The 26,840-nt window shown below is 44.6% G+C and overlaps 1 protein-coding gene across 2 annotated transcripts in view; it reads right to left on the bottom strand.

Moving 5' to 3' along the window:
• The window catches only part of LOC118362271 (leucine zipper protein 1-like), a 70,680-nt gene that overhangs the window by 20,559 nt on the left and 23,281 nt on the right, over positions 1 to 26,840 (bottom strand). Inside the window, exons 2-3 of one of the 2 annotated variants that reach the window (XM_052485871.1) lie at positions 23,750 to 23,840; positions 13 to 3,221 (exon numbers count right to left, since the gene is read on the bottom strand). In XM_052485871.1, coding sequence (XP_052341831.1) covers positions 13 to 2,994 — 2,982 coding nt within the window. In that variant the 5' untranslated portion in view covers positions 2,995 to 3,221; positions 23,750 to 23,840. The remainder of the gene's footprint in view (positions 1 to 12; positions 3,222 to 23,749; positions 23,841 to 26,840) is intronic. The other variant, XM_052485870.1, reaches the window with a different exon arrangement.

Genomic DNA, 26,840 nt, shown 5'->3' with positions numbered 1-26,840 from the left:
AGTTGTCCTCACCATGGGTTGTGTCCGCCAGGGAACAAGCTTCTGAGAGCTGACAGGCTCGTGGGGGATACTCATCCGCAGACCTCCTTCAGTGGGCGACAGGGAGCTTTTGCTCCGGCACACTGGCTCTGCGATGTCCCTGGTGGTCACCACACTGTTGTTGATCCTGCGCATATACAGCTCTGCTGGGGAAGGCTTGGCTGTCCGTGATGTAGCAGCCCTTGTGGCGTTTACCGTCTCCTCCGTGTCCAGAATGGTGGTGGCGCGGTAAGCCCTCCACGTGGTGGCCGACTCTGCCTCGTCCTCAGAGCCCATCCCATACATCCTGGCTCCCCGGCCAGGCTCGTCCACAGATGCCGCCCCCCTGTTCTTCCAGGTGCTTCGCACCGTCACGTTTCTCATCTCTGGGAGGCTGTCGTCCTGGGAGGTGTGGTGGCCATGGTGTTGGCTCCTCCAGCTGGTGACGGTGGTAGTGCTGCTACTGCTGCTCTCGAAACCCGACTCTGTGTCGTTGTTGAAGTCGGAGGTGGTCTCCGGTGACTGGAGGCTGAAGTTGCTTCGGGGGAGTAGGTGTGTCTCTGCACAGGCCATCCCTAGCACCCCTGATTCGTCAGGGCCATCCATGGACGGCCAGGGTGTGATCTCTCTCTTGGGGATGGAGATCTCATAGGGGATGGAGATACTTCCCCTGTGCTCACTGGGGCCGATGACAATGTTGCTGGTGGACGTGTGGCGTTCCTTGACTGGTGGCTCGCTGGATACACTGCTGCTGCGGCTGCTGGTCCTGGAAGAGTTGGGATCGTTGGGGTAGATAGTGATGCTACTGGTCAGGACTGGTTTTGTGGAAATTTTGGGCTTGCCATTGGAGGAGGTCAAGGGCTCTGCCCCACCGGATATCATGACTTCCTTCCTATCAATTTCCACAATGGCTGGTTTGATGACTGCCTTTGACCTCAGGGCTTCCCGTGGGCTGCAGACCCTGCGGAGCTCTATACCTGATGGGGTGTGAGTGGGCTCCAGGGATTCTCCTTCTGCCACCAACAGCCTGTGCTGCTCCTCGTCAATCGAGCTCCTGGTGGAGGAGCCCTCTGACTGGGAGTCCTGTATGCGAGAGTATCTGGAGCACTTGGGAGTGGTGGAGGTTCTGCTACTCAGTGCAGTCACCTCAGGTACAGGTTCTGGTTCCGAGGGCCTGGACCCAGGTGATTCAGTCTCAGAGGCCGAGGAGTGGCCCTCAGAGCCATGATCACTGAACATTGGGGACACATGGGACTTGTAGGCAATGTACGACCCATTGGCTTTGGAGAGGTTTGACACTGGAAGAGCCTCTTGAACCTGGTCCACAGACTCCAGGTCCGACGCAAATGCACCCTTTTCAAGTGGGGAGACACTGTTGCTCTTGCTTGAGCTTTCAGGCACCACATCAGAATTGTTCGACTCACTGTCACTACCGACATACAATCTAGAAAACGTATCAACTTGGCATTTTTTGCTTTCACTCTCACTTGGTTTCTGAGATATCTTCCATGGCTTCTGGTCATTAGCTGCTGGAGGGTAGCGACTAAGAACAGAGAGCTTCTTGCGGTCACTCAAAGATGTGCCGACAGGAGTATGGGCTGCTCCTCTTGTTGTTTTCTCCTCTACCCCTCTGCCTATTTCTTTCACTCCATTGTCAGAGGCAGTTGATGTTCCAGTCTTGGGTGTCCTCCTGCTCTTGTGTGCAGGACTGAGTGCCCTCCTGACAGACTTTGGAGAACTTTCCTCAGAGTTGCTTAGTTCTTTGCTCCTCAGCTTGGTCTCCATCTTGTGCTGCGGGGACAGCTCTCTGCTCTTGTACTTGGGGGTGGCTGGCTCTGCAGCAGGCCTATACTTGGGCTTGACCTGCCTGAACCCACCACGGACATTGATCTCCTCATTCTCTGCCTTGCCATTCTCAAGGACCTTTGCTGGACTGCTAGGTCCTCCATTGCCATGACTGCTGCCTCCACACAGCTGAATTCTAAGCTGCTCCACCTGATCGTTGAGTGCTCGGCTACGGGATCTCTCCTGTTGGAACTTCTCCTGCAGCTCTCCATTCTTGGACTCTGTGTTCTTAAGATCCTCCTCCACCAGCTCCAGCTGCTTCAGCCGGTTCTTCAGCCGCTCCACTTCCTGGGTGAGTTCCTTGACTTTGTTGTCTTCCTGGCCATCAAGTCTGTTCTTCTCATTCTCTGACTTGTTCCTTAGCCCAAACTCGTCTCCCAGTTTCAGGTAATCCAGGCTCTTCTTGCGCCCCAGCTTGCCAGTCAGGCCGGATGAGAGGTCGTCTTCAATTCGTCTGGGATCTACCGGGTCAATCCTGTTCTGACGCTCCAGCTTTTCTGTCAGTTTTAGTATAAGCTTCTCATCATCCTTTTGCTTCTCCAGGAGTCTCTTCCTCTCACTCAAAAAAGTCTGAGTGAGGCCCTTGAGCTTCTCCAGCTCCCCTGCCAGGAACATCTCTGCTCGGTCCAGCCTTACCTCTGACATGTCCACTTCCTTCACACGGTCCTTGAGGGCCTCCATCTCTGAGGACAGCTTCCGGGTCAGATTCTTCTCCTCGTTGAGACTGAGGCACAGCTGGCTGCAGTCCGACTTGCTCTTGCTGAAGGCCTCTTCCAACTTCTCCAGCTCAGCCATTCTCCTCTGCAGGCACTCAATCTCAGACTTGAGGTCCTGGGTCAAGCTCTCCTCCTCCTCCAGTTTCTCCCGCACCATACGGCAGAGGTCCTCTGCCTTGCACACCTCCTCGTCCTTGCCTTCAATCTTTAGCAGGCGCTTGCGCAGTCCTTCAACATCGCCCAACATGGAGGAGTTGCTGCCCTCTGCCTGGATAATCTTGTCCTGCAGATCGAGCAGCTCATCTTCTGACTTCTGGAGCTTGTTGGTAGCCTCCTCAAGCTCGTCCAGCCGTCGTCCCAGGCTCTGCAGCTTGTGCTGCAGGTGGCGACTCGTTATGTCTTTGTTTTCAGACATCGCAGAGATTATTGTTGTTGTCCTCTTGATGCAAAGGGGAAATTATTTGAACACTTTTTTGGAGGTCCACATTTGTATGGCAGTCCTTCTCTGGTTAAAATGTCACAAGCTTGTAATGTTGGGTTGTGTTCAGTCCTTAATCCTTTCCCCACAATGTCTTCTCCCTTTTCCTTTGGTTGGGTCCTTCAACTTCCCTCAGCTTGATGGTTAACATGGGTGTCGATCATCTGAAAGAGAAAAAAAAGGACCAGAGTTATAACAGAATTCACCACAGTATCGAATTATTACTCACTGACCCCAATGTCATCGAAGTGATTCAGAGTATTAGCAAAACTGAATGTAACAACACGTAACAAGAAATTCCCTAATTTTCCCACATTCATTAGCAGGCATCACACACTAACATAATTAAGTCCAGTTTGCTGAGATGTAAAGAGGCCTGAGTAGGGTGAAAGCGTGTAGCTCAGAGCGAGCGAGAGAGCGAGAGAGGGCTGGTTTGCCTGTAATTGATTTCACAGTTCCGCCTGATTACTGCAACACAAACCATGAGAAGAGCTGGGCCCAGGCAAATACACACCGTAACGCAAAGGGCCAGCAGATGGGTGAGAAGAGCAGCAACGTAATACTGCACGTACACGCATGCAGGTGCTCATATAGTCAAATGTACACAGTAACCTAGACTGAAGATCAACAAGAACACAACAACCAAACTGACAGACCATGGAAGTTAAAAAATATGCTCCAACTGCAATTCAAAAGAACACTACTCCCTCCTTGTTGCATACTGCTGCCTCCAATGTCCCAGCATGGATTTCTCCCTGGCGTTTCTGCTGACAGCAACGGCCATAGGGCATTGCTACACACCACTCATGATTAGGACAACAAAGATAAAAACAGTCCATATTTCACAGTCAGACTAGGAATATCAGCAGGCATCCTTTTCTATTGGATGTTCAAATTATAAAATGGGGACATTAGTCCTCAATCTATTACCATTTACAACAGCACTGTTTATATGAAATAATCCCCACCTACACAAAGCTACTTAACACCTGCTAACCCCCCTGGAGGACTGAACAGGCACCTGGTAATGGTAACCCTCTCTGATGATGTTAATGCAAGACATTAATACACAGAACCAGCTTGTCAGGCAGCAGATCTTCTATAAATCTTATAGTTGATGCTTTCCTCCAATGCATGACTCAGGTGCTTGTCTAAAACCATCTCTCCCCTCCCCCACTGGGAAAATTGAACCAGGAGCAGACGTCATCTGCGCACACTATCCCTTATCAACCCCACAGAACCCACATCCATACCTTTCCTTTGCGCCCCTCCTCCCGATTCAATTAGCCTTTCTAAAAGCACAGCTGTTCCTAACAGGAGCCAGGAGAAGGAAAGTGATACATCAAAATAAGAGGGCTGAACTTGGTAGTACAGGAAAATGAATACTAGAGGGATTGAGTTTGTGAATCCCACAAGGTCAATGACGAAGACCCGCGAATGCCATTTATCCAACAAACTAGTCCTCACACTACAATAACCCTTAGGAGTAACACTCTTAGGCCTAACTGGAATCCGTACATCTGTCTTTTGAATGTTGGCCTACTGTAAAACGTTTTTAAAAAGGCCCATTTCAACAGAGACCAATTTCTCTTTCATTTTGTGTAATGCTCCACAACCACTGAACATTTCATTAAACAGCTTGTTCAACATTCCCATAGTGTAAATATGGCAATGATTATTCCATAACACATCACATTCTAAAATCAAAGCATTTCGCTACAGAGGTTTAAATCTCCTCTTTCATGAGGTCTGGTGCTTTTGTAATCTTTTAGGGATTGTTGGGAGTCTATAAAAAATATTTTAGCTTTCAAATGGAAAATAAGGCACAACATATTAGCAAGGGTTCCGAGAACTGCCTGTCCTGTGCCAAAACACCTTAAGAAATAAAACTATTTACGCTCTCATGTAACATTGCCTGTTAAGTCTGTTATTCACTTATGCCCTTCCCTCTTGAGCATCTCTCAAAGTCAAGTCTATTGGGTCAGGACAGATGAAAGTACTCTGATCTCAGTCCAGGCCTGGTCCAAATGGCCCCAGGGGCCCGACTCCCATCTTGGCACCCCAATCGCGGTGCCAGGTCGGTCCCTGCCTCCTCTCTTAGACACGCATGCCAACCATGCCAACGGAAGACTTCAGAACCAGCAGTGGAAAGCGACTCTGCCACGACGACCTCTGCCAAGGCAATCAACATACCTGCGCTTATCAAAGCCATGGCCTCATTAGCTGCATCATGCCAGTCCAGTGGAGAGGCAAAGGAATGAGTCTCTCAGGCACAACGTGAAACCACAAGACTGCACACCCCTGGGTGCCCACAAGGAACGAGAGAAGCTGCAACCTTTCATATGTTGGCTTCTCTAGATGCCTGTACCAAATGCCAAGGATTCTGAATGGTTGCTCGAATGTGATCACAAAATGTGTCTTCATTATCATGGCACAATGCCACAGGTGTGGAGTTGTTTGGGCAAGAACCGGTTCGGAAGGAGGTGGTGGTGAGACAAAGGAACATGCCATGCCATTTCATTTGTTTGTCGATTATGAAAAACCTGGAGGGGTCAGCGACAAATGCCCGTTTTCCGGAGCATATTTCTCACAAATATGTCTGTTCAGAACCAACGAAAGCATTGCAGCAAGAGGGATGTGTGCCTGTGAGGGACAGACAGAACGAGCATCCTTACTGTGCCGGGCGTTTGATTGACAGAGGTCCCACCACTTGAAGTCATTTCTGGTCAATGTGTCGACAAGTGCATCCATTCTCACAACCCTTCTAGAAAAACATGTCCAGACCTTGCGTTGCTTCTCTACTGTACTCTGCACTGTGAACAACAGAGGAAATAGGTGACCTTAACTCAGCTCCCACTTAAGCTCCCTCCATTTCCTAAAATCTGGAGGGGAAGTACATTACTTATCATCTCACCTCCTTTTTAACTCTAATGACTGTCATTGAGATGAATAAGGCCGCGGCATGGGAGCTAGGGGAAGGGGGCACCGAGCAACTGCCAAAAGGGCCTTCAGCGTGTGGTGAAGATGGCCCAGTACATCACTAGGGCCATTTTCCAACCAATACAAGATCATCAAGGAGCCTACACAACCCAGCCACGAGCATTTTTCTACACACGCTAAATGTGTGTGACCAAATTTGTATTTTTTTTGTTCACTCCCTTACCGGTCGGGCAGATGGTATTGGAGCATGAGGTCTGACAGAAATGGTCTCGGAGCCTGTTGGCATCTACAAGACTGCTGAACACTTGAACTGGACTGACCATCTGCACTTACTCTCCACTACAAGCTCTCACAGTTTCACGTCAAAATTAGATGTCCATCCATGTTTTTCAGAACGTCAAATTTATTCCAAATTTCAAAGTGTTTAAGTTCAGACATTAACTTTGGATGTTTAAGGTTATGTCTGGGCATTAATGCCTTAACCTTAAAAATTCGGAGTTAACTCCGAAATGGTTAAGGTTTGAGATAGGCATTATAACAACAAAATCAACTTTCTATTGCTGGATTTGAACATGCTACCTTTAGAATGAGAGGCGGACGCTTACGCCCATGCACCCCCCCTCCACAACGCCCAAGCAAAACCAAAGCCTACTTGACGGTAACGGCGTTCACTGCTGTCCCTAGTAACCGGTTTCCGCGTTATCTCCCGACTTCCTCAGCACTGGGGCCCCACAAGGGTGTGTTCTGAGCCCTCTCCTGTACTCCCTCTTCACCCACGACTGTGTGGCCATGCACGCCTCAATCATCAAGTTTGCGGACGACACAAGTGGTAGGCTTGATTACCAACAACGACGAACGACGAGAAGGCCTACAGGGAGGTGGTGAGGGCCCTCGGAGTGTGGTGTCAGGAAAATAACCTCACACTCAACGTCAACAAAACTAAGGAGATGATTGTGGACTTCAGGAAACAGCAGAGGGAGCACCCCCCTATCCACATCGATGGGACAGTAGTGGAGAGGGTAGTAAGTTTTAAGTTCATCTGCGTACACATCACGGACAAACTGAACTGGTCCACCCACACAGACAGCGTTATGAAGAAGGCGCAGCAGCGCCTCTTCAACCTCAGGAGGCTGAAGAAATTCGGGCTAGTCACAAAAAGCACTCAAACTTCTACAGATGCACAAACCGAGAGCATCCTGTCAGGCTGTATCACCGCATGGTACGGCAACTGCTCCACCCACACCCGTAAGGCTCTCCAGAGGGTAGTGAGGTCTGCACAACGCATCACTGGGGGCAAACTACCTGCCCTCCAGGACACCTACACCACCCGATGTCACAGGAAGGCCCATACCGATCATCAAGGGCAACAACCACCCAAGCCACTGCCTGTTCACCCCGCTATCATCCAGAAGGCGAGGTCAGTACAGGTGCATCAAAGCAGGGACCGAGAGACTGAAAAACAGCTTCTATCTCAAGGCCATCAGACTGTTAAACAGCCACCACTAACATTGAGTGGCTGCTGCCACCATACCGACTCAACTCCGGCCACTTTAATAATGGAAATTGATGTAAAAAACGTATCACTAGCCACTTTAAACAATGCCACTTAATATGTTTACATACCCTACATTACTCATCTCATATGTATATACTGTACTCGATACCATCTACTGCATCTTGCCTATGCCGTTCTGTACCATCACTTATTCATATATCTTTATGTACATATTCTTTATCCCTTTACACTTGTGTGTGTATAAGGTAGTAGTTGTGGACTTGTTAGGTTAGATTACTTGTTGGTTATTACTGCATTGTCGAAACTAGAAGCACAAGCATTTCACTACACTCGCATTACCATGTGTATGTGACAAATAAAATTTGATTTGACATAGACGGATGTTGAATATGGACTCGTGTTACAGCTGACCTGCCTACTCTCCACACCTTAGCACCCTCGCACACAACCCCCCACACACACACACACACACAACCCCACACAACCACACACAAACCCACCCCACACAACTGCTGCTTATTTACTTATGCTAATACTGCTCAAATAAAACACCCCCAATCCACCCTTCCCTGATACATCCATATTAATGCCCATGACTTTGAAATGAGATGTTCCACATACACTACATGACCAAAAGTACGACTAAACTTGAAACTTCTGGGTAAAATAAAAGCCTTGAAATTCCCTGGTTGAAAGGGTCCAGGTCAGAGGGATACAGGGTTGTCTACGGTGTGGTGGGTAGGAGGGGGCGCTGTAAGGATCGGTGCCTACAGAGTGGCAGAGGACAAGATTCACTGAAGATTTCACAAGGAGGCAGCAGAAAGGTGAAAAGAAGCCAGTGAGAGAACCGGACAAAGAGATTATAAAAGATAGAAGTGGGGAGTAGAAGACACACAAGAAAAAGAAAATGGAGGAACAAGAGAGTGTCATAAAGTCCAGGAAAGGGACAGAAATATAACGTGAGAGGAGTAGTGAGAGACGAGTGAGAGAGAGGGGCCAGATCGGGTACTGCCGCCAACGACGCCAAAGCATTTTGGAAGTGAAAGCACTACCAGCCACCGGTGAACTAAAGTGGGCCGCTGTGCTGTACCAAGGTTACAATCATGCACCATATCATTAGGGCCTTAGCCACTCTTCCTGCCTGCAACTCCCAGTACATTCTGTTCCCTCCATGAAAGAGGGAAGAATAGAAAGAGAGAAAAAAGGACAACTTTCTCCTGTACTTTATGTTACTTCGGAGGTAGGGTTACAGAATTCTGGGAATTTTCAATACATTCCTTGGTTTTCTAGAAATCCTGGTTGGAGGGTCCAGATTCCCTGCTTACTCCCTTCTGATTCCAGAAAATCCTCCAACCAGGATTTCATGCAAACCAGGGAATTTATTGGAAGTTCCTTGAATTTTGCAACCTTATTTGGAAGTCTAGCCTCGGGTTCTTATTCCTCGTAAACATTTGTTAATAACCGTCGGCTCTGTGCCCCTAGCCAATGAGTGGCTTCGACCTCATCTTTAGATGGTCTGTGTGTGTCTGTGTCTGTAATATTATTAGCTTAGACACTGAGGACTCAAACTGCGGGACTCTTGGCTGTCCTCAGTTGTGCTGCTGGATACTGGCAGGCCAGTGGAAGCCACAAGATGGCGGCAACCGGATGCTTGTGCTGCATTTTTTTTTTGTTTTTCCAAGAAAGAAAACCATCGTATAATGTTCGGTTCTGTCGTTTCCTGTCATGTCACTTTTCCTTGCTTTCTTTTTTTGTGGCAACATTTTTAAATAAATGAAAGGAAGTTTGACATTTCAATAGAGCCACGACTCAGGACTCTTAAACTGAAAGCCTGTAGTAGGAGTTCATAAAAGGCAACTGAAATTTGACAACAAAAACTAAATGCATGTTCTTTGCTTTCCTTCTTGAGAAATGGGAGAAATGACTGCTTAGTAATGAAATGTGGTGTAATACAGTGTAAATAAAACGTCGCTCAACAATTTGTTGATACTTAAGTAAATTTAGTCTGACCACATAGCAACTAAGCAGATGCCCCTTTCTGCGTTGACATCAATACCAACTTAGGTGTTTAATTGCAATCTTTCTGCCAAGTCTTTGTGGCTTTCTCGTACCCTATTGGAAATCCAAAATGTTTCTGTGAATGAGCCAAACACTGTTTTTCTGTCCCTGGTTATATGCCAGGTTAACTAAAGGACGGACCAACAGACAGAATAAAACAAACTTGATGGACCTGAAAATCAATGACAAATCAACCATGTTTACTTCTTTCCTTCCTGGTAACATAAAGACTTGATAACAGCCTGTAGCGGGGACAAGAGTGGACACGTCCCTTAACAATATTGATTGCGCAATGTCAGCAATTGTTAAACTGCAATGTTGCAGTTAGGGCTGTAATGATTATGGAATTTTAGGTAATGATTCATTGTCATACAAATAGCCACAGTTATTAATTGTAAAAACATGTTTTGAGCTTGAATGATAATGCATATTTGAAAACTAGCTATGACATACCTAATGAATCCGACACACCGGTCTCAAAAATGAATGGTTTTAACCACTTGGAACTTTTGGAAATTAAGCTTCTCCTCCAGACCATGCAGGTTCTGCCCATAAAATGATTACCAAACTTACCCACTTCATATAGAAGTGAAAAACTGCTAATGGGTAAACTATATCTACTTGAATATAAAGTTCAATCCCTCTTCCTCTAAACCAAATACATTAAGAGGATTGTTTTTTAAGTTCCCGGTTATAGTCCATAATTATTGTTTATGCAATTACACAATTGTGCCAGCCCTAGTTACAGTATTCACTTTGCCTTCTCAGGAAAAAAGTACAATATAAGTTCTCCTTTCACATAGTCACAGGTCCGTCCGTGCTACAGACCAATGCAGAATCAAAATAGCGACAATGTGTGCGCACGCGCATCACTGTGTGTGTGCACGTGTGTGAGCCAGTGTGTGAAGAATCATTTGTAAAAGCAAAAGAGCGGTACCAGAGACAGAACAAGTGAGATAAACAACTTGAAGAACGTTCTGCGGTGGTCTTGTGTTTGACTTGGGTCTTTCACAGTTCCACTCAGCAGACTCATCTGCATATCTATCACTCCAGTGTTAATTGCTAAATTGTAATTACTTCGCCACTATGGCCTATTTATTGCCTTACCTCCTTACTACATTTGCACACACTGTATAAAAACTTTCTCTATTGTGTTATTGACTGTACGTCTGTTTCTTACATGTGTAACTCTGTTGTTTTTCTCACACTGCTTTGCTTTATCTTGGCCAGGTTTCAGTTGTAAATGAGAACTTCTCAACTGGCCTACCTGGCTAAATAAAGGTAAAAATTAAAATAAAAAAAACACAAACAGCCTGGTGAAATCCTTACATGGTTATGAAATGTATTTGCCCCAGGCTCATCACTCCCGTCCAAAACAGAGCCTTTTCTGGGTCCCACATAAATATGGGTATGCAGCCTCCCTGCTGTGTTCCATGTCTATGGCCAAGCCCCTGGCACAGATACACCCAGACCCTGCCTCCATCTGCCAGCAGAATATCACTCACAGAGACAGTGAGTAAAAGCAGGAGAGTGAGCGATAGAGGCAGGTAAGAAATGGCGCAAGAGAGAAAGCAAGCAAGAGATGAAAACAGAGAGTATCTTCAGGGGAGCTTTGGAGAGGGGTTTAAGCGGGACTTATAACAAGAGCCACGTCAGCTTTCATGCTATAGATTATTCTGTCCCTCTGAAATGTACTACCTGATCAGGGACATGACTTTAAAACAGCACCAATATAACTCAGAGTCCCTAGCAGCACAGCTGGCAACTGAACAGAAACCATATTAGCCATCAAAGGACAGAACCAAAACATTATCCTGTTGCTAGCTAGCCCTCTGGCAGTGAATACCATAGAGGAAGAAAGTATTGTTCTCTCTAAGTGCCTTTTCCTAGGCTTGTTTTCATTTCAAAGTGTCAATACGCTAGTGAGAAGTCTGTGTAGCTTTCTCCCGCTAAGATATGAATCTTCTCGTGATCTATTGATAGGAAAGGCACCTGTCAGTCTAAAAACAAGCAAAGACAAGGAAACTGCTGGTTTTTGTCTGCTGATCAATAGGTAGTGAAGCGCATCATTCCGCTCCAAAAGAATCAAATAAAAACAGATGGAAGTTTATTAAAGCTAATGGAAATGTTTGCATTTCCAAAACTATTTTCTTGCAATTCTATATATAGTTTCTCAACAGGGAATCAATGTTACCTTGACAGAACACAACCTTTTTTTCTTAGGTTTGTGCCACAATAAACTAAATTGAAAGAGTAGACTATTTGGCGGGCTACTCCATGTCCTTAGGGAAAAAACTGGGAAGAGATATGGAGATCTGATCTTGATCAAGTGGGGAGGGGGAGGATATGAATACCACTGACACGACCACTACTCCTCCTGTTCGCACACGCCAGTCACAGCAGCCTGCGAGCGACTGCGGTCCGTACGAGCGGTCATGGCTGTAGTCTCTAATGGGATGTGTTCACAGCTACCTCCAGCGACAACAATGGCCACCGTTTTCCAGGGCCTCGCAGCTGCAATTCAAAATATTTGTCCCCCCATACTTTAACCATGTCTGAAATGACAGCAAAGGTGCTCAAAATTTTAACTGTCCGGTGGAATTGGGCTGAAAAACGAACAGCAACTGGAGTGAGTGACTTCAGCGTCGGCCCTTTAGTGTAACATTAACAAAGTAAACACTTAGTATGTGGGATAGGACAAACTGTACGTCCCAGTGCACTTTGTCTGGGGTGCAGTAAGCCGTGCTTAAATCTGAATTAACCCTAGACTTATTCACAGTGCTGTGCAGGGTGACATGGCGTTAGTGCCCAACTCTACAACTCTAACACTGTCTGGGGTTGAAGGGCCAGTGAAAGACAATTTAAACACCACACAATTCCTAGGCCCTTGTCCTCAGGTTGGCGTTATGGACAGACGCCTTGACCATGTTTACATGTGCACAGTATTCTGGATAGTAGCTCATATCCCGCTTAAGGTGTTATTTCGGGAAACAATGTTTACATGCATCTTTGATATCCTGCTCACAAGTTTCCCTGTATCCATGAAAACATAATATTCCTCATGGACGTTCATATGGGTTAAATGGAATAGTAACTGAAATCTGGCCAGACTGTAGGCCTATAACCTTTCCCCTTGTAGCATCGTGTAATATGAACTCCTGCAGAATTATGTATTTCTCGCAGTAGAATTATACAGACGTTAATTTTGTCTTGTGAACAGGAGTGGAAAAATATGATTTCTTTCTTTCAGCATCTCTTGAAAAAATACAAATGTGTGTGTAATGTAGGCTTGGGTTCTATTGGAAATAGCCATGGGATGTTTGTTTTTTTAAGGTCAAAAAGGCTGAACATTTTTTTAAGTTTCTAATACATTTTTATATTTGTAATCTACTTTTATTTTTTATTTTATTTATTGACCTTTATTTAACTAGGCAAGTCAGTTAAGAACAAAGTCTTATTTTCAATGACAGCTTAGTGGGTTAACTGTCTGTTCAGGGGCAGAACGACAGATTTTTGCCTTGTCAGCTCGGGGGTTTGAACTTGCAACCTTCCGGTTACTAGTCCAACGCTCTAACCACTAGGCTACCCTGCCGCTATACCTGCAACTTGTGCAATATGTTAGGAGACAACGCAGATCGTGTTCCTCACTTCACATGTCACATTTGACATTATGAAGCTTACTGTAGTTCCCCAAATGGCTGAGCCAGTCTCATGTGTTTATAAATGTTTATAATTGGTGAGAAAACAGGAGCAGGTGAGTCCAGTTGTGTATTGACTCCGGTTACATTTTATATTGAATTTTATATTGAATGTCAAGAATTGTATTCAATAGAGAACATGCAAATATAGTTTTCCTACACAGAAAATACATTAGTGCAGCACGTTCAGCTGAAAATAGAAGTGCAATGCTCTTTGGCTAGCAGCCACACAAGTCAATTAACTTGCAATGTAACTTGCTAGTTATCCAAGTAAGTGGCTGAATTAATAAGGTGACGGGGCATTATATTAACTTTCTGCCATGTTTGAGAAGTTAACTCATCCAAAGAGCTTTATCTGTAGGCCAAAGCCCCCCCCCTGAGCAAAGCAGGCAGGCCTGTTGCCCATAGAGTCAGACTCCAAACAGACACAGCGTGTACACATGCTGCTCCAGAGTCAGTACTGTTCTTCCTTAAGAGAAGCATGCGTCAAAATGTTGTTCATTTTTTATTTTTTTATTTATTTTTTTTTTAACCTTTATTTAACTAGGCAAGTCAGTTAAGAACAAATTCTTATTTTCAATGACGGCCTAGGAACAGTGGGTTAACTGCCTGTTCAGGGGCAGAACGACAGATTTGTACCTTGTCGGCTCGGGGTTTGAATTTGCAACCTTCCGGTTACTAGTCTAGCGCTCTAACCCTGCCACCTCAATGTCTCAATGCACAATGTCTCATTTACATTTTGCTTGTAAATGTCCAAACTCACCAAAAATAGCATTAATAAGCTCCTACCTACTGTACAGTGCATTTGGAAAGTATTAAGAACCCCACACAAACACACACTGTTACATTACAGCCTTATTCTAAAATGAATTAAACTACTTATGTACACATGATACCCCATAATGAGAAAGCGAAAACTGGTATTTAGAATTTTTACAAATGTTAAAAATAATAAAAATAATAATCATTAACAGAAATACCTTATTCACATAAGTATTCAGACCCTTTGCTATGAGACTTGAAATTTAGTTCAGGTGCATCCCGTTTCCGTTGATCATCCTTGAGATGTTTCCACAACTTGGAATCCACGTGTCGAGGTACAGATGTGGGGAAGGGTACCAAGTACACAGTGTTCTCCATCATTCTTCAATGGAAGACGTTTAGAACCACCAAGACTCTTCCTAGAGCTGGCCGCCCAGCCAAACTGAGCAATCGGGGAGAGAAGGGCCTTGGTCAGGGAGGTGACCAAGAACCCGATGGTTACTCTGCCAGAGCTCCAGAGTTCCTCTGTGGAGATGAGAGAACCTTCCAGAAAGAAAACCATCTCTGAAGCACTCCACCAATCAGGCCTTTATGGTAGAGTCGTAAGACGGAAGCCATTACTCAGTAAAAAAGGCACAAGATAGCCCGCTTGGAGTCTGTCAAAAGGCACCTAAAGGACTCTCAGACCATGAGAAACAAGATTCTCTGGTCTGACAAAACCAAGATTGAACTCTGGCTTGAATGCCAAGCATCACATCTGGAGGAAACCTAGCACCGCTCATCACTTGGCAAATACCATCCCAATGGTGAAGCATGGTGGTGGCAGCATGGTGTTGTGGAAATGTTTTTCAGCGGCAGGAACTGGGAGACTAGGCAGGAGAGGGAAAGATGGACAGAGCAAAGTACAGAGTGATCCTTGATAAAAACCTGCTCCAGAGCACTCAGGACCTCAGACTGGGGTGAAGGTTCACCTTCCAACAGGACAACGACCCTAAGCACACAGCCAAGACAAAGCAGGAGTGGCTTCGGTATTCAATGTTCTTGAGTGGCCCAGTCAGAGCCCAGACTTGAACCCGATTGAACATCTCTGGAGAGACCTGAAAATACCGGTGCAGCGACGCTCCCAAACAAACGTGACAGAACTTGAGAGGATCTGCAGAGAAGAATGGGAGAATCTCCCCAAATACAGGTGTGCCAAGCTTGTAACGTCATACCCAAAAAGACTCGAGGCTGTAATCACTGCCTCAGGTGCTTCCACAAAGTACTGAGTAAAAAGTCTGAATGCTTATGTAAATTTCACAAGTTTGTTTTAAAACATTTGCAAAAATGTCTAGAACCCTGTTTTTGCTTTGTCATTATGGGGTATTGGGTGTCGATTGAGGACAAAAAATATATTAAAAAATTAATGTTAGAATAAGGCTGTAATGTAACAAAATAAAGAGAAAGTGAAGGGGTCTGAATATTTGGTAAAACATGTTAGACTTTCTGAATGCACTGTATATACAGGACCAGTTAAAAGTTTGGACACCGACTCATTCAAGGATTTTTCTTTATGTTTATTTACTATTCTACAATGAAGACGACACATATGGAATCATGTAGTAACGAAAAAGCTCTAAACAAACCAAAATACATTTTAAATTTGATAATTCTTCAAAGTAGCCACCATTTATCTTGATGACAGCTTTGCACACTTCACATTCTCTCAACCAGCTTCACGAGGTAGTCACCTGGAATGCATTTCAATTAACAGGTGTGCCTTGTTAAAAGTTCATTTGTGGAATTTCCTTCTTAATGCGTTTAAGCCAAATCAGTTGAGAGAAGGTAGGGGTGGTATACAGAAGATTGTCTTTTACCAAATAGGGCTACGTCCATATTATGGCAAGAACGGCTCAAATAACCAAAGAGAAACGGCAGTATCATTAATTTAAGACATGAAGGTCAGCCAATTAGGAACATTTCAAGAACGTTGTAAGTTTCTTCAAGTGCAGTCGCAAGAACCATCAAGCACTGTGATGATATTGGCTCTCATGAGGACCACCACAGGAAAGGAAGACCCAGAGTTACCTCTGCTGCAGAGGATACGTTCATTAGAGTTACCAGCCTCAGAAATTGCAACACAAATAAATGGTTCAGAGTTCAAGTAACAGACACATCAACAGTTCGGAGGAGACCGAGTGAATCAGGCCTTCATGGTCAAATTACTGCAAAGAAACCATTAATAAAAGGACACCAATAATAAGAAGAGACTTGGTTGGGCCAAGAAACACGAGCAATGGACACTAGACCGGTGGAAATCTGTCCTTTCGTCTGATGAGTCCAACTGAGATTTTTGGTTCCAATCGCCATGGCTTTGTGAGACGCAGAGTAGGTGAACGGATGTGTGGTTCCCACCATGAAGCGTGGTTGAGGAGGTGTGATGGTGCTTTGCTGGTGACACTGTCAGTGATTTATTTCTAATTCAAGGCACACTTAACCAGCATGGCTACCACAGCATTCTGCAGCGATACGCCATCCCATCTGGTTTGGGCTTAGTGGGACTATCATTTGTTTTTTTTAACAGTACAATGATCCAACACACCTCCAGGCTGTGTAAGGGCTATTTGACCAAGAAGGAGAGTGATGGATTGCGGCATCAGATGACCTGGCCTCCACAATCATCCGACCTCAACCCAATTGAGATGGTTTGGGATGAGTTGGACCACAGATTGAAGGAAAAGCAGCCAACAAGTGCTCAGCATATCTGGGAACTGCATCAAGGCTGTTAGAAAAGCATTACAGGTGAAGCTGGTTGAGAGAATGTCAGGAGTGTACACAGCTGTCATCAAGGCAAAAGGGTGGATACTTTGAATAATCTAAAATATGAATTAGATTTTTATTTAACACATTTTTGGTTACAACATTATTTCATGTTTCATTTCAAAGTGTTGATGGTCTTCACTATTATTCTACAATGTAGAAAATAGTAAAAAGAAAAACCCTTGAATGAGTAGGTGTATCCAAACGTTTGACTGGTACTGTATATGTATAACTTCATGAGCTGGATTGCCTGTCTGCTATTTGTTTATTTTCATTTGCGTGTTTTAGCTAGCAGTTTCCCTAAAAATGTGCTATTACTTGTGCTCATTTTGTTAGTATTCTGGTAAATCGTCACAGAAGGGGCCTTGTTTCTGTTTTTTTTTTTTACACCCCTTGTGTACTAAACCAGTAACACAGTAAATCACAAGATGAGAGAAAAACGGTATGATATGAAACTCTGAATGCCACCCAATCCTAGTGTAATGTGTTATCTTTGACACTGACGCAAGATGCTGAGCAGACAGTATTTCAACCACATAAAATATACACCCAAGACGAAGTCGTCTTTTCAGAAACGTTTCATAATTCTCAGCTTTTCATTTCCTTAAAACTGGTCAAACAGTTTGAGTTCTCTCCCCGGTCTCTAAATAACACAGACAACTTTAATAGTTGTAACTACATTGCTAATTCATTCTATCAACGCAAGACATTCTGGTGAGCACTACATTTTTTAGTCTTCTGGGACAACAAGGTATGACCTAAGAGAAGCTGCATGTATGTAACTATAGTTGACAAACATATAGCCTATCAAATGTCAGAAATTATAAGCAGAAAGTTAGCAGGTGAAAGTAGCCAGTAGGCTATATGTTCCAGTATGGAGTATCAAGAAAATGAATTATGGAACTAATGTGGATGGAACTGCGCAGGTAGCCTACTTTTTGATGTGATTTGTTTGACATTCAGATGAAAACGTCATACAACACCCATGATATGGGAAACCGAGCCTGAGCAGACCGTAGAAAACAACAGTAAACGGGATGTTTACCTGCCACAGCATCCCGTCTAAGATCAGCATATCCCAGGCATCTTATCCGGATTTCTCATAACCGGGATACAAGCCTTTCTCAGGTTATTGTAAACAGGACAGGATGTTCACGCCTCAACTCAAACACAGAATACTTGAGTATCCTGAATAATAATGGAAAATGTGTGTGCACGTAAACGTGGTCATGGATTACGAGAAGGAAGAAGTGTGATGATTCATTAGAGAAGGGCTCCTTTGTGTGTGTAGCCTTTGTAACAAATGAGGATGATCAGAGTAATAAAGATACCTTTTTATTACTCGCCCACAGGGCTCAGCGTCATCCGGGTTTGGCTGGGGTAGGCCGTCTTTATATATAAGAATTTGTTCTGAACTTACTTGCCTAGTTAAATAAAAGGTTATTTACGTGTTGGGAATGTAGGTGCGTGAGTGTGTTGATCAGAGGGAAGTCCTGTTGTGAAAGACATGGGCCAGCCATTGTGAGTCCCGCCCCTCCCCTTCACTAAGTAATGATGTCATCAGAAACAGGCAGCCTTGGGCAGATAAAAGAGAAGAGCTTAGGCAACAGGCAGGTTCACTGAGTGGGAACAGATGGGCAGAGGGAGGGAGACAGAGCATGTTCCTGTCCTGCGTCATTCACATTTGGCTACTTGTCTGAGCACATTGTACAGATGCTAGGAACAGACTGTATATAATGCACATTCTAATACATGCACATGATCATTCGTGAACACACACACAGAGAGACACTGTGTCCCACTCCAACCTACTGTTTACTTTGGTCAGCAGCAAGCAATCGGGAGCACTTCCCCTCTCTCCCCCCCTTCTCTAGAACTACTGTATAACTCAGTCTCTAGAGTCTGTGAGGGGTAGAACAGACTCTAGAACTATGACTCAGTCTCTACCCCCACACAGACTGCCCGACAACCATTAACACACATACATGAACATGCCAAGCTCCAAGCTACAGCATGCACTGAAACTCATCCATACCATTAGGTCTCATAGAATCAGACTAGATACTAACTCACAGCTCCATACCATTAGGTCTCATAGAATCAGACTAGATACTAACTCACAGCTCCAAAATTACACGTCTCTTACAAGATGGAGCATAAATCCACTATAATGAAATACACAAGCATTTTCACATAAAACATTAACTCCAAACCAATTATAAATGTAAAAAAAATAAGAAATTAAGTGGACTATAACAATACTAACTGGTACTTAGTATCCTGGACTTAATGCGAAGACAAATGCTGTTGATGAATGTCCACTGTCAAATAAATACATTCCTTAAACTGAGCCGGTCCATTGGTTTTCCATATCCAAGAATGATCTCTGCTCTCTCCTCTATTAACTACCATCCACTTTCAAGGTCAGAGAAAACCGGGAGGGTATGCACACTGGCACCAAGGCCCAACAGCACTCCACCAGTTCAAGGTTACGGCACAATACATGAGCCAGGGACAATACAATAGGACAGTGAGAGGACCCTCGAACAGGGGTAGGCGACTCCAGTCCTCAGGGGCCTGATTTGTTAGGTATGGAGGAAGTGTGCCACCAAACACAGCTGATTAAATCAAATTCCATTCTAAACTGAAGATCATGATTAGGTGATTATTGGAGTCGGGTGTGTTAGCTGGGGCAAAACTGTGACACCAATCAGACCCCCGGGGACTGGAATTTCCCACCCCTGCTAGTAGGAGCCCAGTGAGATGGCGATTGGGACCAATGTCCAGATTGAATTCTTATGGAACATTTGTGGGGCATGTCATGAGTGTAGTACAGTGCACAACTGTTGAGAAGGTGTGTGTGTGTGTGTGTGTCTCTCAAGTAGACGGAAAGTATGCATGTCTGTGAGTGTGCTCTCGTGTGTCAGCAACAGCCAGAACAGATGCCCTCGGGCATCCTCTCTCCCTCCCTCCAGTCAGTCCATCTGGATGCCAGCCCTCTCCGGTTGGCACAGCCTGGCAGAGTGTTGGCATTAGATACCCACAGCGGCTGCAAGACGGCACTGTGGGAGCTTCAGATTCACTGCGTCTCTTGTGTGAGAGGCTGAGAGAGGGATGAGTAACTAAGTAGGAGAGACGGGGTATGAGAGAGACGGGGTATGAGAGAGACAGGGTATGAGAGAGACAGGGTATGAGAGAGACAGGGTATGAGAGAGAGCGAAAGAGCTACAAAGTGATGGGGAGTGAGCCCACAGAATGATGAGTAGGGCTTTGCCAGACCGGAACAATGCAGCTGGAATGCAGCACTCTCCAGCACTTATCATCATCATCATCATCATCATCACAGGCTAGAGACACAGAGTGGGGGTGGCAGAGAAATAAAAAAAAGAGAGAAATGGAGAAAGTGAGGCAGTAGAAGTGATAAGAGGAGAGAGAGAAACAGAGTGGGAGTAATGTAATGTTGTTTAGGATAAACAGAAGAGGTTGGGTGGTGGATGGAGGTACATCCAGCCTGCAGTCAGAGGAATAGACATCACACCGCCCGGTGTAGCTTTGTCACAGAGCAGAGACTGGTGCCTCATTCCCCCTCCCCTTTCTCTTACCTTATAATGCAGCAGTATTTAAAAAAGACACAAAGGAATAAACCCATGGTGATAAACGGAGGACAGGGATGGAACTATACAGAGTGAGAAGGTGGAGGATTCATCTTACAGTGTATGTGCCTGCTACTTGAGTCTACAGAGACAGAAAGACCCATAAATACGTCTGGTTTGTTGACTGACTCATTACTGTCACAGAGTGACAGTAGCTGTATGTTTGGAATGGATACAGTAGCTCTAGGCACTACCACTGGGAGATATGATACAGCATAGCATATTCATATTAGTCTCTTCTCAAACTTCTGTATATGCAGTATTTACAACAATACAGTCTACCTCCTTTACCATGACAACAACCCACTGAGGCCTGAATGCTGACAGCAGTGGTATATCAGACCGTAAATCACAGGTATTTTTATCAGTCCTAATCCGTGCTATATTGGCCATATACCACACCCCCTCTTGCCAAATTGCTTAAATGTACCACTCTCCATAGATAAGTGTTCATAGATACTATCCAAAGTTATTAGCATGCTGAAGCAGACGGTGCCCGCAGCCTGAGTTGACTTGGACAGTCAGTGACACATTTTCTGTGGCTTTTCACAGTACTGAGTAAGTTTTACAGAGAGAGCACATTACTGGGAGGGTGTTATTGAGGGCAACCGTGTGAGCTGGCACTCCGTGTGTGAGCGTCTGTGTAACTCTGCACCAGGGTTGCCATTGTAGAATAACAGTGAAGACATCAAAACCATGAAATAAAACATATGGAATCATGTAGTAACCAACAACAACAAAAAAGTTAAACAAATCTAAATATATTTTAGTTTGGAGATTCCTCAAAGTAGTCGCCCTTTGCCTTGACAGCTTTGCAAACGCTTGGCATTCTCTCAACCAGCTTCACCTGGAATGCTTTTCCAACAGTCTTGAAGGAGTTCCCACATATGCTGAGCACTTGTTGGCTGCTTTTCCTTCACTGTGTGGTCCAACTCATCCCAAACCATTTCAATTGGGTTGAGGTTGGGTGATTGTAGAGGCCAGGTCATCTGATGCAGCACTCCATCACTCTCCTTCTTGGTCAAATAGCCCTTACACAGCCTGGAGGTGTTGGGTCATTGTCCTGTTGAAAAACAAATGACACTCCCACTAAGCACAAACCAGATGGGATGGCGTAATCGCTGCAGAATGCTGTGGTAACCATGCTGGTTAAGTGTGCCTTGAATACTAAATGAATCAGACAGCAAAGCACCCCCACACCCCCTCCTCCATGCTTCACGGTGGGAACCACACATGCGGAGATCATCTGTTTACCTACTCTGCATCTCACAAAGACACAGCGGTTGGAACCAAACATCTCAAATTTGGACTCGGACCAAAAGGACAGATTTCCACCGGTCTAATTTTAGTGGCTCGTGTTTCTTGACCCAAGCAAGTCTTTTTCTTATTGGTGTCGTTTAGCAGTGGTTTCTTTGCAGCAATTCGACCATGAAGGCCTGATTCACGCAGTCTCCTCTGAACAGTTGATGTGTCTGTTACTTGAACTCTGTGAAACATTTATTTGTGCTGCAATCTGAGGTGCAGTTAACTCGAATGAACTTCGAGGCAGAGGTAACTCTGGGTCTTCCTTTCCTGTGGCGGTCCTCATGCGAGCCAGTTACATCATAGCCCTTGATGGTTTTTGTAACTGCCCTTGAAGAAACTTCCAAAGGTCTTGAAATTTTCCATATTGACTGACCTTCATGTCTTACAGTAAGGGACTGTCATTCCTTTTTGCTTATTTGAGCTGTTCTTGCCATAATATGGACTTGATCTTTTACCAAATAGGTATATTTTCTGTGTACCACCCCTACCTTGTCACAACTGATTGGCTCAAAAGCATTAAAGAGGAAATAAATTCCACAAATGAAATTGAACTGCATTCCAGGTGACTACCTCATGAATCTGGTTGAGAGAATGCCAAGAGTGTGAAAAGCTGTAATCAAGGCAAATTGTGGCTATTTTGAAGAATCTCATATTTAAAATATTTTGATTTGTTTAACACTTTTCTGTTATTACATGACTCCATGTGTTATTTCCTAGCTTTGATGTAGTCACTATAATTCTAAAATGTAGAAAACAGTCAAACAAATCAAGAAAAAGCCCTGAAAAATGGTACTGTACATATTATTAATATATAATTCATTGACTAAAATTACACCCATCCTCAGTAGCTTATTCCAGCAGGCTATTGGGAAACACAAGCACTTCTTACCTCGATAAATTAGTCTACCAATTTGAACTAAGCAAGCTGCCTAATCATTCAGCTTACCTACTACATCTTGCCTTGGCTACTGTAAGCTATCTGAAATTAGATATAGGCCACTATTTTTCAGAAGAAAAAAAACATACATAGCATTAGCAGTTGTATTTTTTAAATAAACAAATAAAATAATATACATAGGCTACCTGCATCTAGCTAAGCAAACCATGGCAACGTTTAATTACAATCATAAACCCAAATTTAGTAGTCTATTAAAAGTCAATCTCGCAAATAGGCCATTTATAGCAGTTTGTACTTTGTAGTCTTAACATCTGGCACATAACGGCAAAATTGCCACAAAATAGCCTCCTAACAGTAGTTTTTCTAAGTTCGTCCAAGTGTTTCTTGCACAGAGATTGAGATCCTCTTTCCAACTTTCATCACAAACCCTCCTGTCGGATTTATCTAGAGTTATGTACAAGGCCAAAAGGGATTTATTTATTATAGCTCGCAATAAATTGATGGAAAACCGAATTTTGCTTCTAAATGAGCTCGATAACGTTATGAGAAAAGGTTTGGATAACTGTTGCAACAGTTTTCAGGCCTTGTGGGTTCTGAGTGGTCTTTGGGCTGTGTGTATTTGACCTGGAAACCCTGCACTGTGTGTGTGCCGCTCCTCGCTGACCTAAGGGTATAGGGAAGGAAGCACAACGCCGGCTTTAGTGCAACACTGTCCAGGCCCGCCAGGAAACAGGCTTACAAAGGGTTCAGAGGTAAGAACCGGCCTTGGAATCCGGAACCTTCCTACCAAATTCACACTGCGTTTCCTCTTCCAACTCTTCCAACTGAGCAGCTGGACGAAAAAACTAATTTGCCGCACACATATGGGCACAGGAGTGCCAATACACAAACATTTGGGCACAGTGCGCACACGCACACAAAAATACAATCTCTACCGATGTAGATCCGGTAAGGGTATGGAAAGACAGTCTTGACAAACACACACACACACACTGAACAAATACAGGAACTAGGATGTAGATACTGTAATCTTAAGTGTACAGTCTTGACACAGACAATTTACCTGCTGCTTATTTGGGTGCTAAGAAGCTGGTAAACAAGGCCTCTGTCTCCAGGTGGTTTCACCATGGAGCTTGATCCACAAGCCCTATAACCTGAGGGAGAACACACACAGGGCAAACCATTATGAGTTTCTCACATTCTACCATAGTAATGATTCATAGCATCCTTTCACCATTGTTGTGCTTGGTAGTCAACTGACAATGGGATCATGGTAAAAAGAACCGCTCATACGAAGGCATCTTACCTGTGTTTACACAGGTAGCCCAATTGATCTGGGCAAATTATCAGCATTGTGCTGTCTGTCAATGTAGCCAATGTAGCCATTGACAAGAGGTGGTCTGAGGACTGAGAAGTCGGCCAGATATGTACCACATTTCGTTGCTCAGCAATTGTCTCATGCATGACCAGACAATCGTTTTTGGCTGGCCTGGCTCAACAACAGTGCTCCATTCATTCCATTCTGGCCCTACGTCGAGCACTACTTCTCCTCTCAAACACGGGTTGCCACAGAAGATATTTTGTTTCTTTCTTCTGACACATGAACCGGTTTTGTGCAGTAGCATTCCATGTGTTTCATTAAGCACAAAGAATCCACCGTTAAGACTATATATCTGGTATGGATTTTCAAGTGGGGAAGAGGGGGAATCATCCCTATAGTGACGTATAAAAGGAAAATATGGCAGTGAGAAGAGAGGAAAGATTGAAGGAACACAAGTTATCACAGACAGACGAAAGAGAGCCTGAAACAGGAGGACCCCCCCTCCTCCCCTCTACAGTACACTGGTAACTGCAGACATACTTATTTAATGTATACCCCCACCGTGCCTACAGCAGGACTATTCCAGTACACCCTTCGCTGCAAGGATGTTGCTAATTCAAGGATAAACCCTTAGTATTGGGCAGCTCATGGTATATTCATGAGCTGTCACACAGTAGTCATTGAATAAACAAACAGAATAATGGCATACTGGACATTCTGTTTAACTGTAAGGTAATGCATCAGGTCCGTTTGTCACAAGGAGCCCAGCAAACACACAAATGACCACACAGCGTTGTCTCAACGTTGACTCCAAGTTGTGGGGCTCAACGGGCCTTGCTACCTTTACACTCATAGACATGGATCCTCTAGGTCAGTTGAATAGCAGGGACTATTATCATGATGTTTACAATTTAAACTACGACCACTAGCAGCACGGTGTACAGAGCTAGCAGCACGGTGTACAGAGCTAGCAGCACGGTGTACAGAGCTAGCAGCACGGTGTACAGAGCTAGCAGCACGGTGTACAGAGCTAGCAGCACGGTGTACAGAGCTAGCAGCACCCCAGTTTGGGACCTTTAATAAACAACATTGAGCCGCCTTGAAGAACTTAACAACACAAGTCAAATCCAGGCTGATAAAGCCCTCTACCGTTGTGTATATTTCTAAGCACCTCGTCTTTCCCACACACACACACACACTCACACACTTCCCAGTGCACATCAAACCAGCCAAACCCTCTGACCCACCTGGCGTGAGTCCTTTGGGTAGAGATTTGACCCAAATATTGTCACGGCTGGTACCAATAACTACCAAACGTGCAAACCCTGCTACCCCTACCTCCTTCAGAGCAAGCTGGCACAGCGAGCTGGTTTCTAATCTCGTCGTACTGTGTTCCCGAGTACAGAGCAGCAAATCACATATCAGAGAATTTACACGTAACAACGAATATACCTCATGTAGTTTGTGGGTGGCCATTATAAAATGACCTCTCCTAGTTCATCGGTCATCTGACACTGAACAGTTTTAGCTTAAACCAGGAGACATATTTGTTGATATCATGTGATCAAATCTTTCTGGATTAGTACCCTCTTGTTCTTACTGGTAAAGGGCAGATCTCTGGAGTCCAAATTAAATCAGCCCATGACAGATGTAACAGAAGTTGCGTTTTACATGCCAGTCGGGGAATGTTATGGATGGCCTCTGGCATGGAGTGATGGTAACAGTGATAGGATACAGGATATCAGAAAGCCAGAGGATTGAACCTGTGAGGTTTGAGCTACAATTATGAAAGAAATAGAAATAGATGAAGAAAAAGGCTAGATCGGTCAAAACAATATGGGGGGGAAAATGTATATAAAGAAAAGATTGAAAGCCAGACAGCTATGTAACGACAGAGAGAGCAAGGGAGAGAGCAAGGGAGAGAGCAAGGGAGAGAGCAAGGGAGAAAGCAAGGGAGAGAGAAAGTGAGAGAGAAAGTGAGCGGGGGGAGAGCTCGCGTTCAATTTCCTTAGCGCAACATTTCAGGGCATTAAAATACATGCAGGGTTCTTTCATTAAAATACATGCAGGGTTCTTTCTGCGCTGGAGCTAGTTTGCATGGGAGCCCATTTCCTGTGAGTGATTAGCAGGGAAGTGGATAAGGAGGGGGCTGTGGTTCGCTCTGAGAGTTCTTGGATTGTTTTGTCTGCGAGCAAAGGAAAGGAATGCCCAAATTAAACATGCTGAACAGGATGCCCAGAGAGGTACGAAACCGGGAAGGGTGGAAGGGAGGGGGGAGGGGGGTGAAGGGGCGAAGGGAGGGAAGCAGAAAACAACAAAGAAAAGAATAGAACACCAAATAGATTTTTCAATTTCAGACAACAAACCTTAAGTGCATACCACCCACTCGTATTCACATTCCATCAGATAGGGATGGTGCACAGGAATGTTGTACCGTGTTGATAGAGCAGCCATACGCCCCACCAGAAGGAGCCTGCAAGATCCTTTATTTCACTCAAAACCTGAACAACTTGTAGGGACTGTAGACAGAATACAAAGGGAAAGCCAGCCACTTCGTGGAAATTGACGCCTCACTTCCAGACAGACAATCTAAACACCTTCTGGCTGCCAGGCCAGACAGCATCCCAAGCAGTGTCCTCAGAGCATGCGCAGACCAGCTGGCTGGAGTGTTTGAGGACATATTAAAATCTCCCACTATCCCCGTCGGTTGTCCCCACTTGCATCAAGGTGTCTACCATCTTTCCTGTAACCAAGAAAGTGAAGGTTACTGAACTAAATGACTATCGCCCCATAGCATTCACTTTTGTAACCTTGAAGTGCTTTGAGAGGCTAA

This window comes from Oncorhynchus keta, chromosome 29, assembly GCF_023373465.1.
Source record: "Oncorhynchus keta strain PuntledgeMale-10-30-2019 chromosome 29, Oket_V2, whole genome shotgun sequence".
NCBI classification, from domain to species: domain Eukaryota; kingdom Metazoa; phylum Chordata; class Actinopteri; order Salmoniformes; family Salmonidae; genus Oncorhynchus; species Oncorhynchus keta.
Note: the sequence above shows the minus strand (reverse complement) of the source record. Positions and strands in the feature narration are given on the sequence as shown.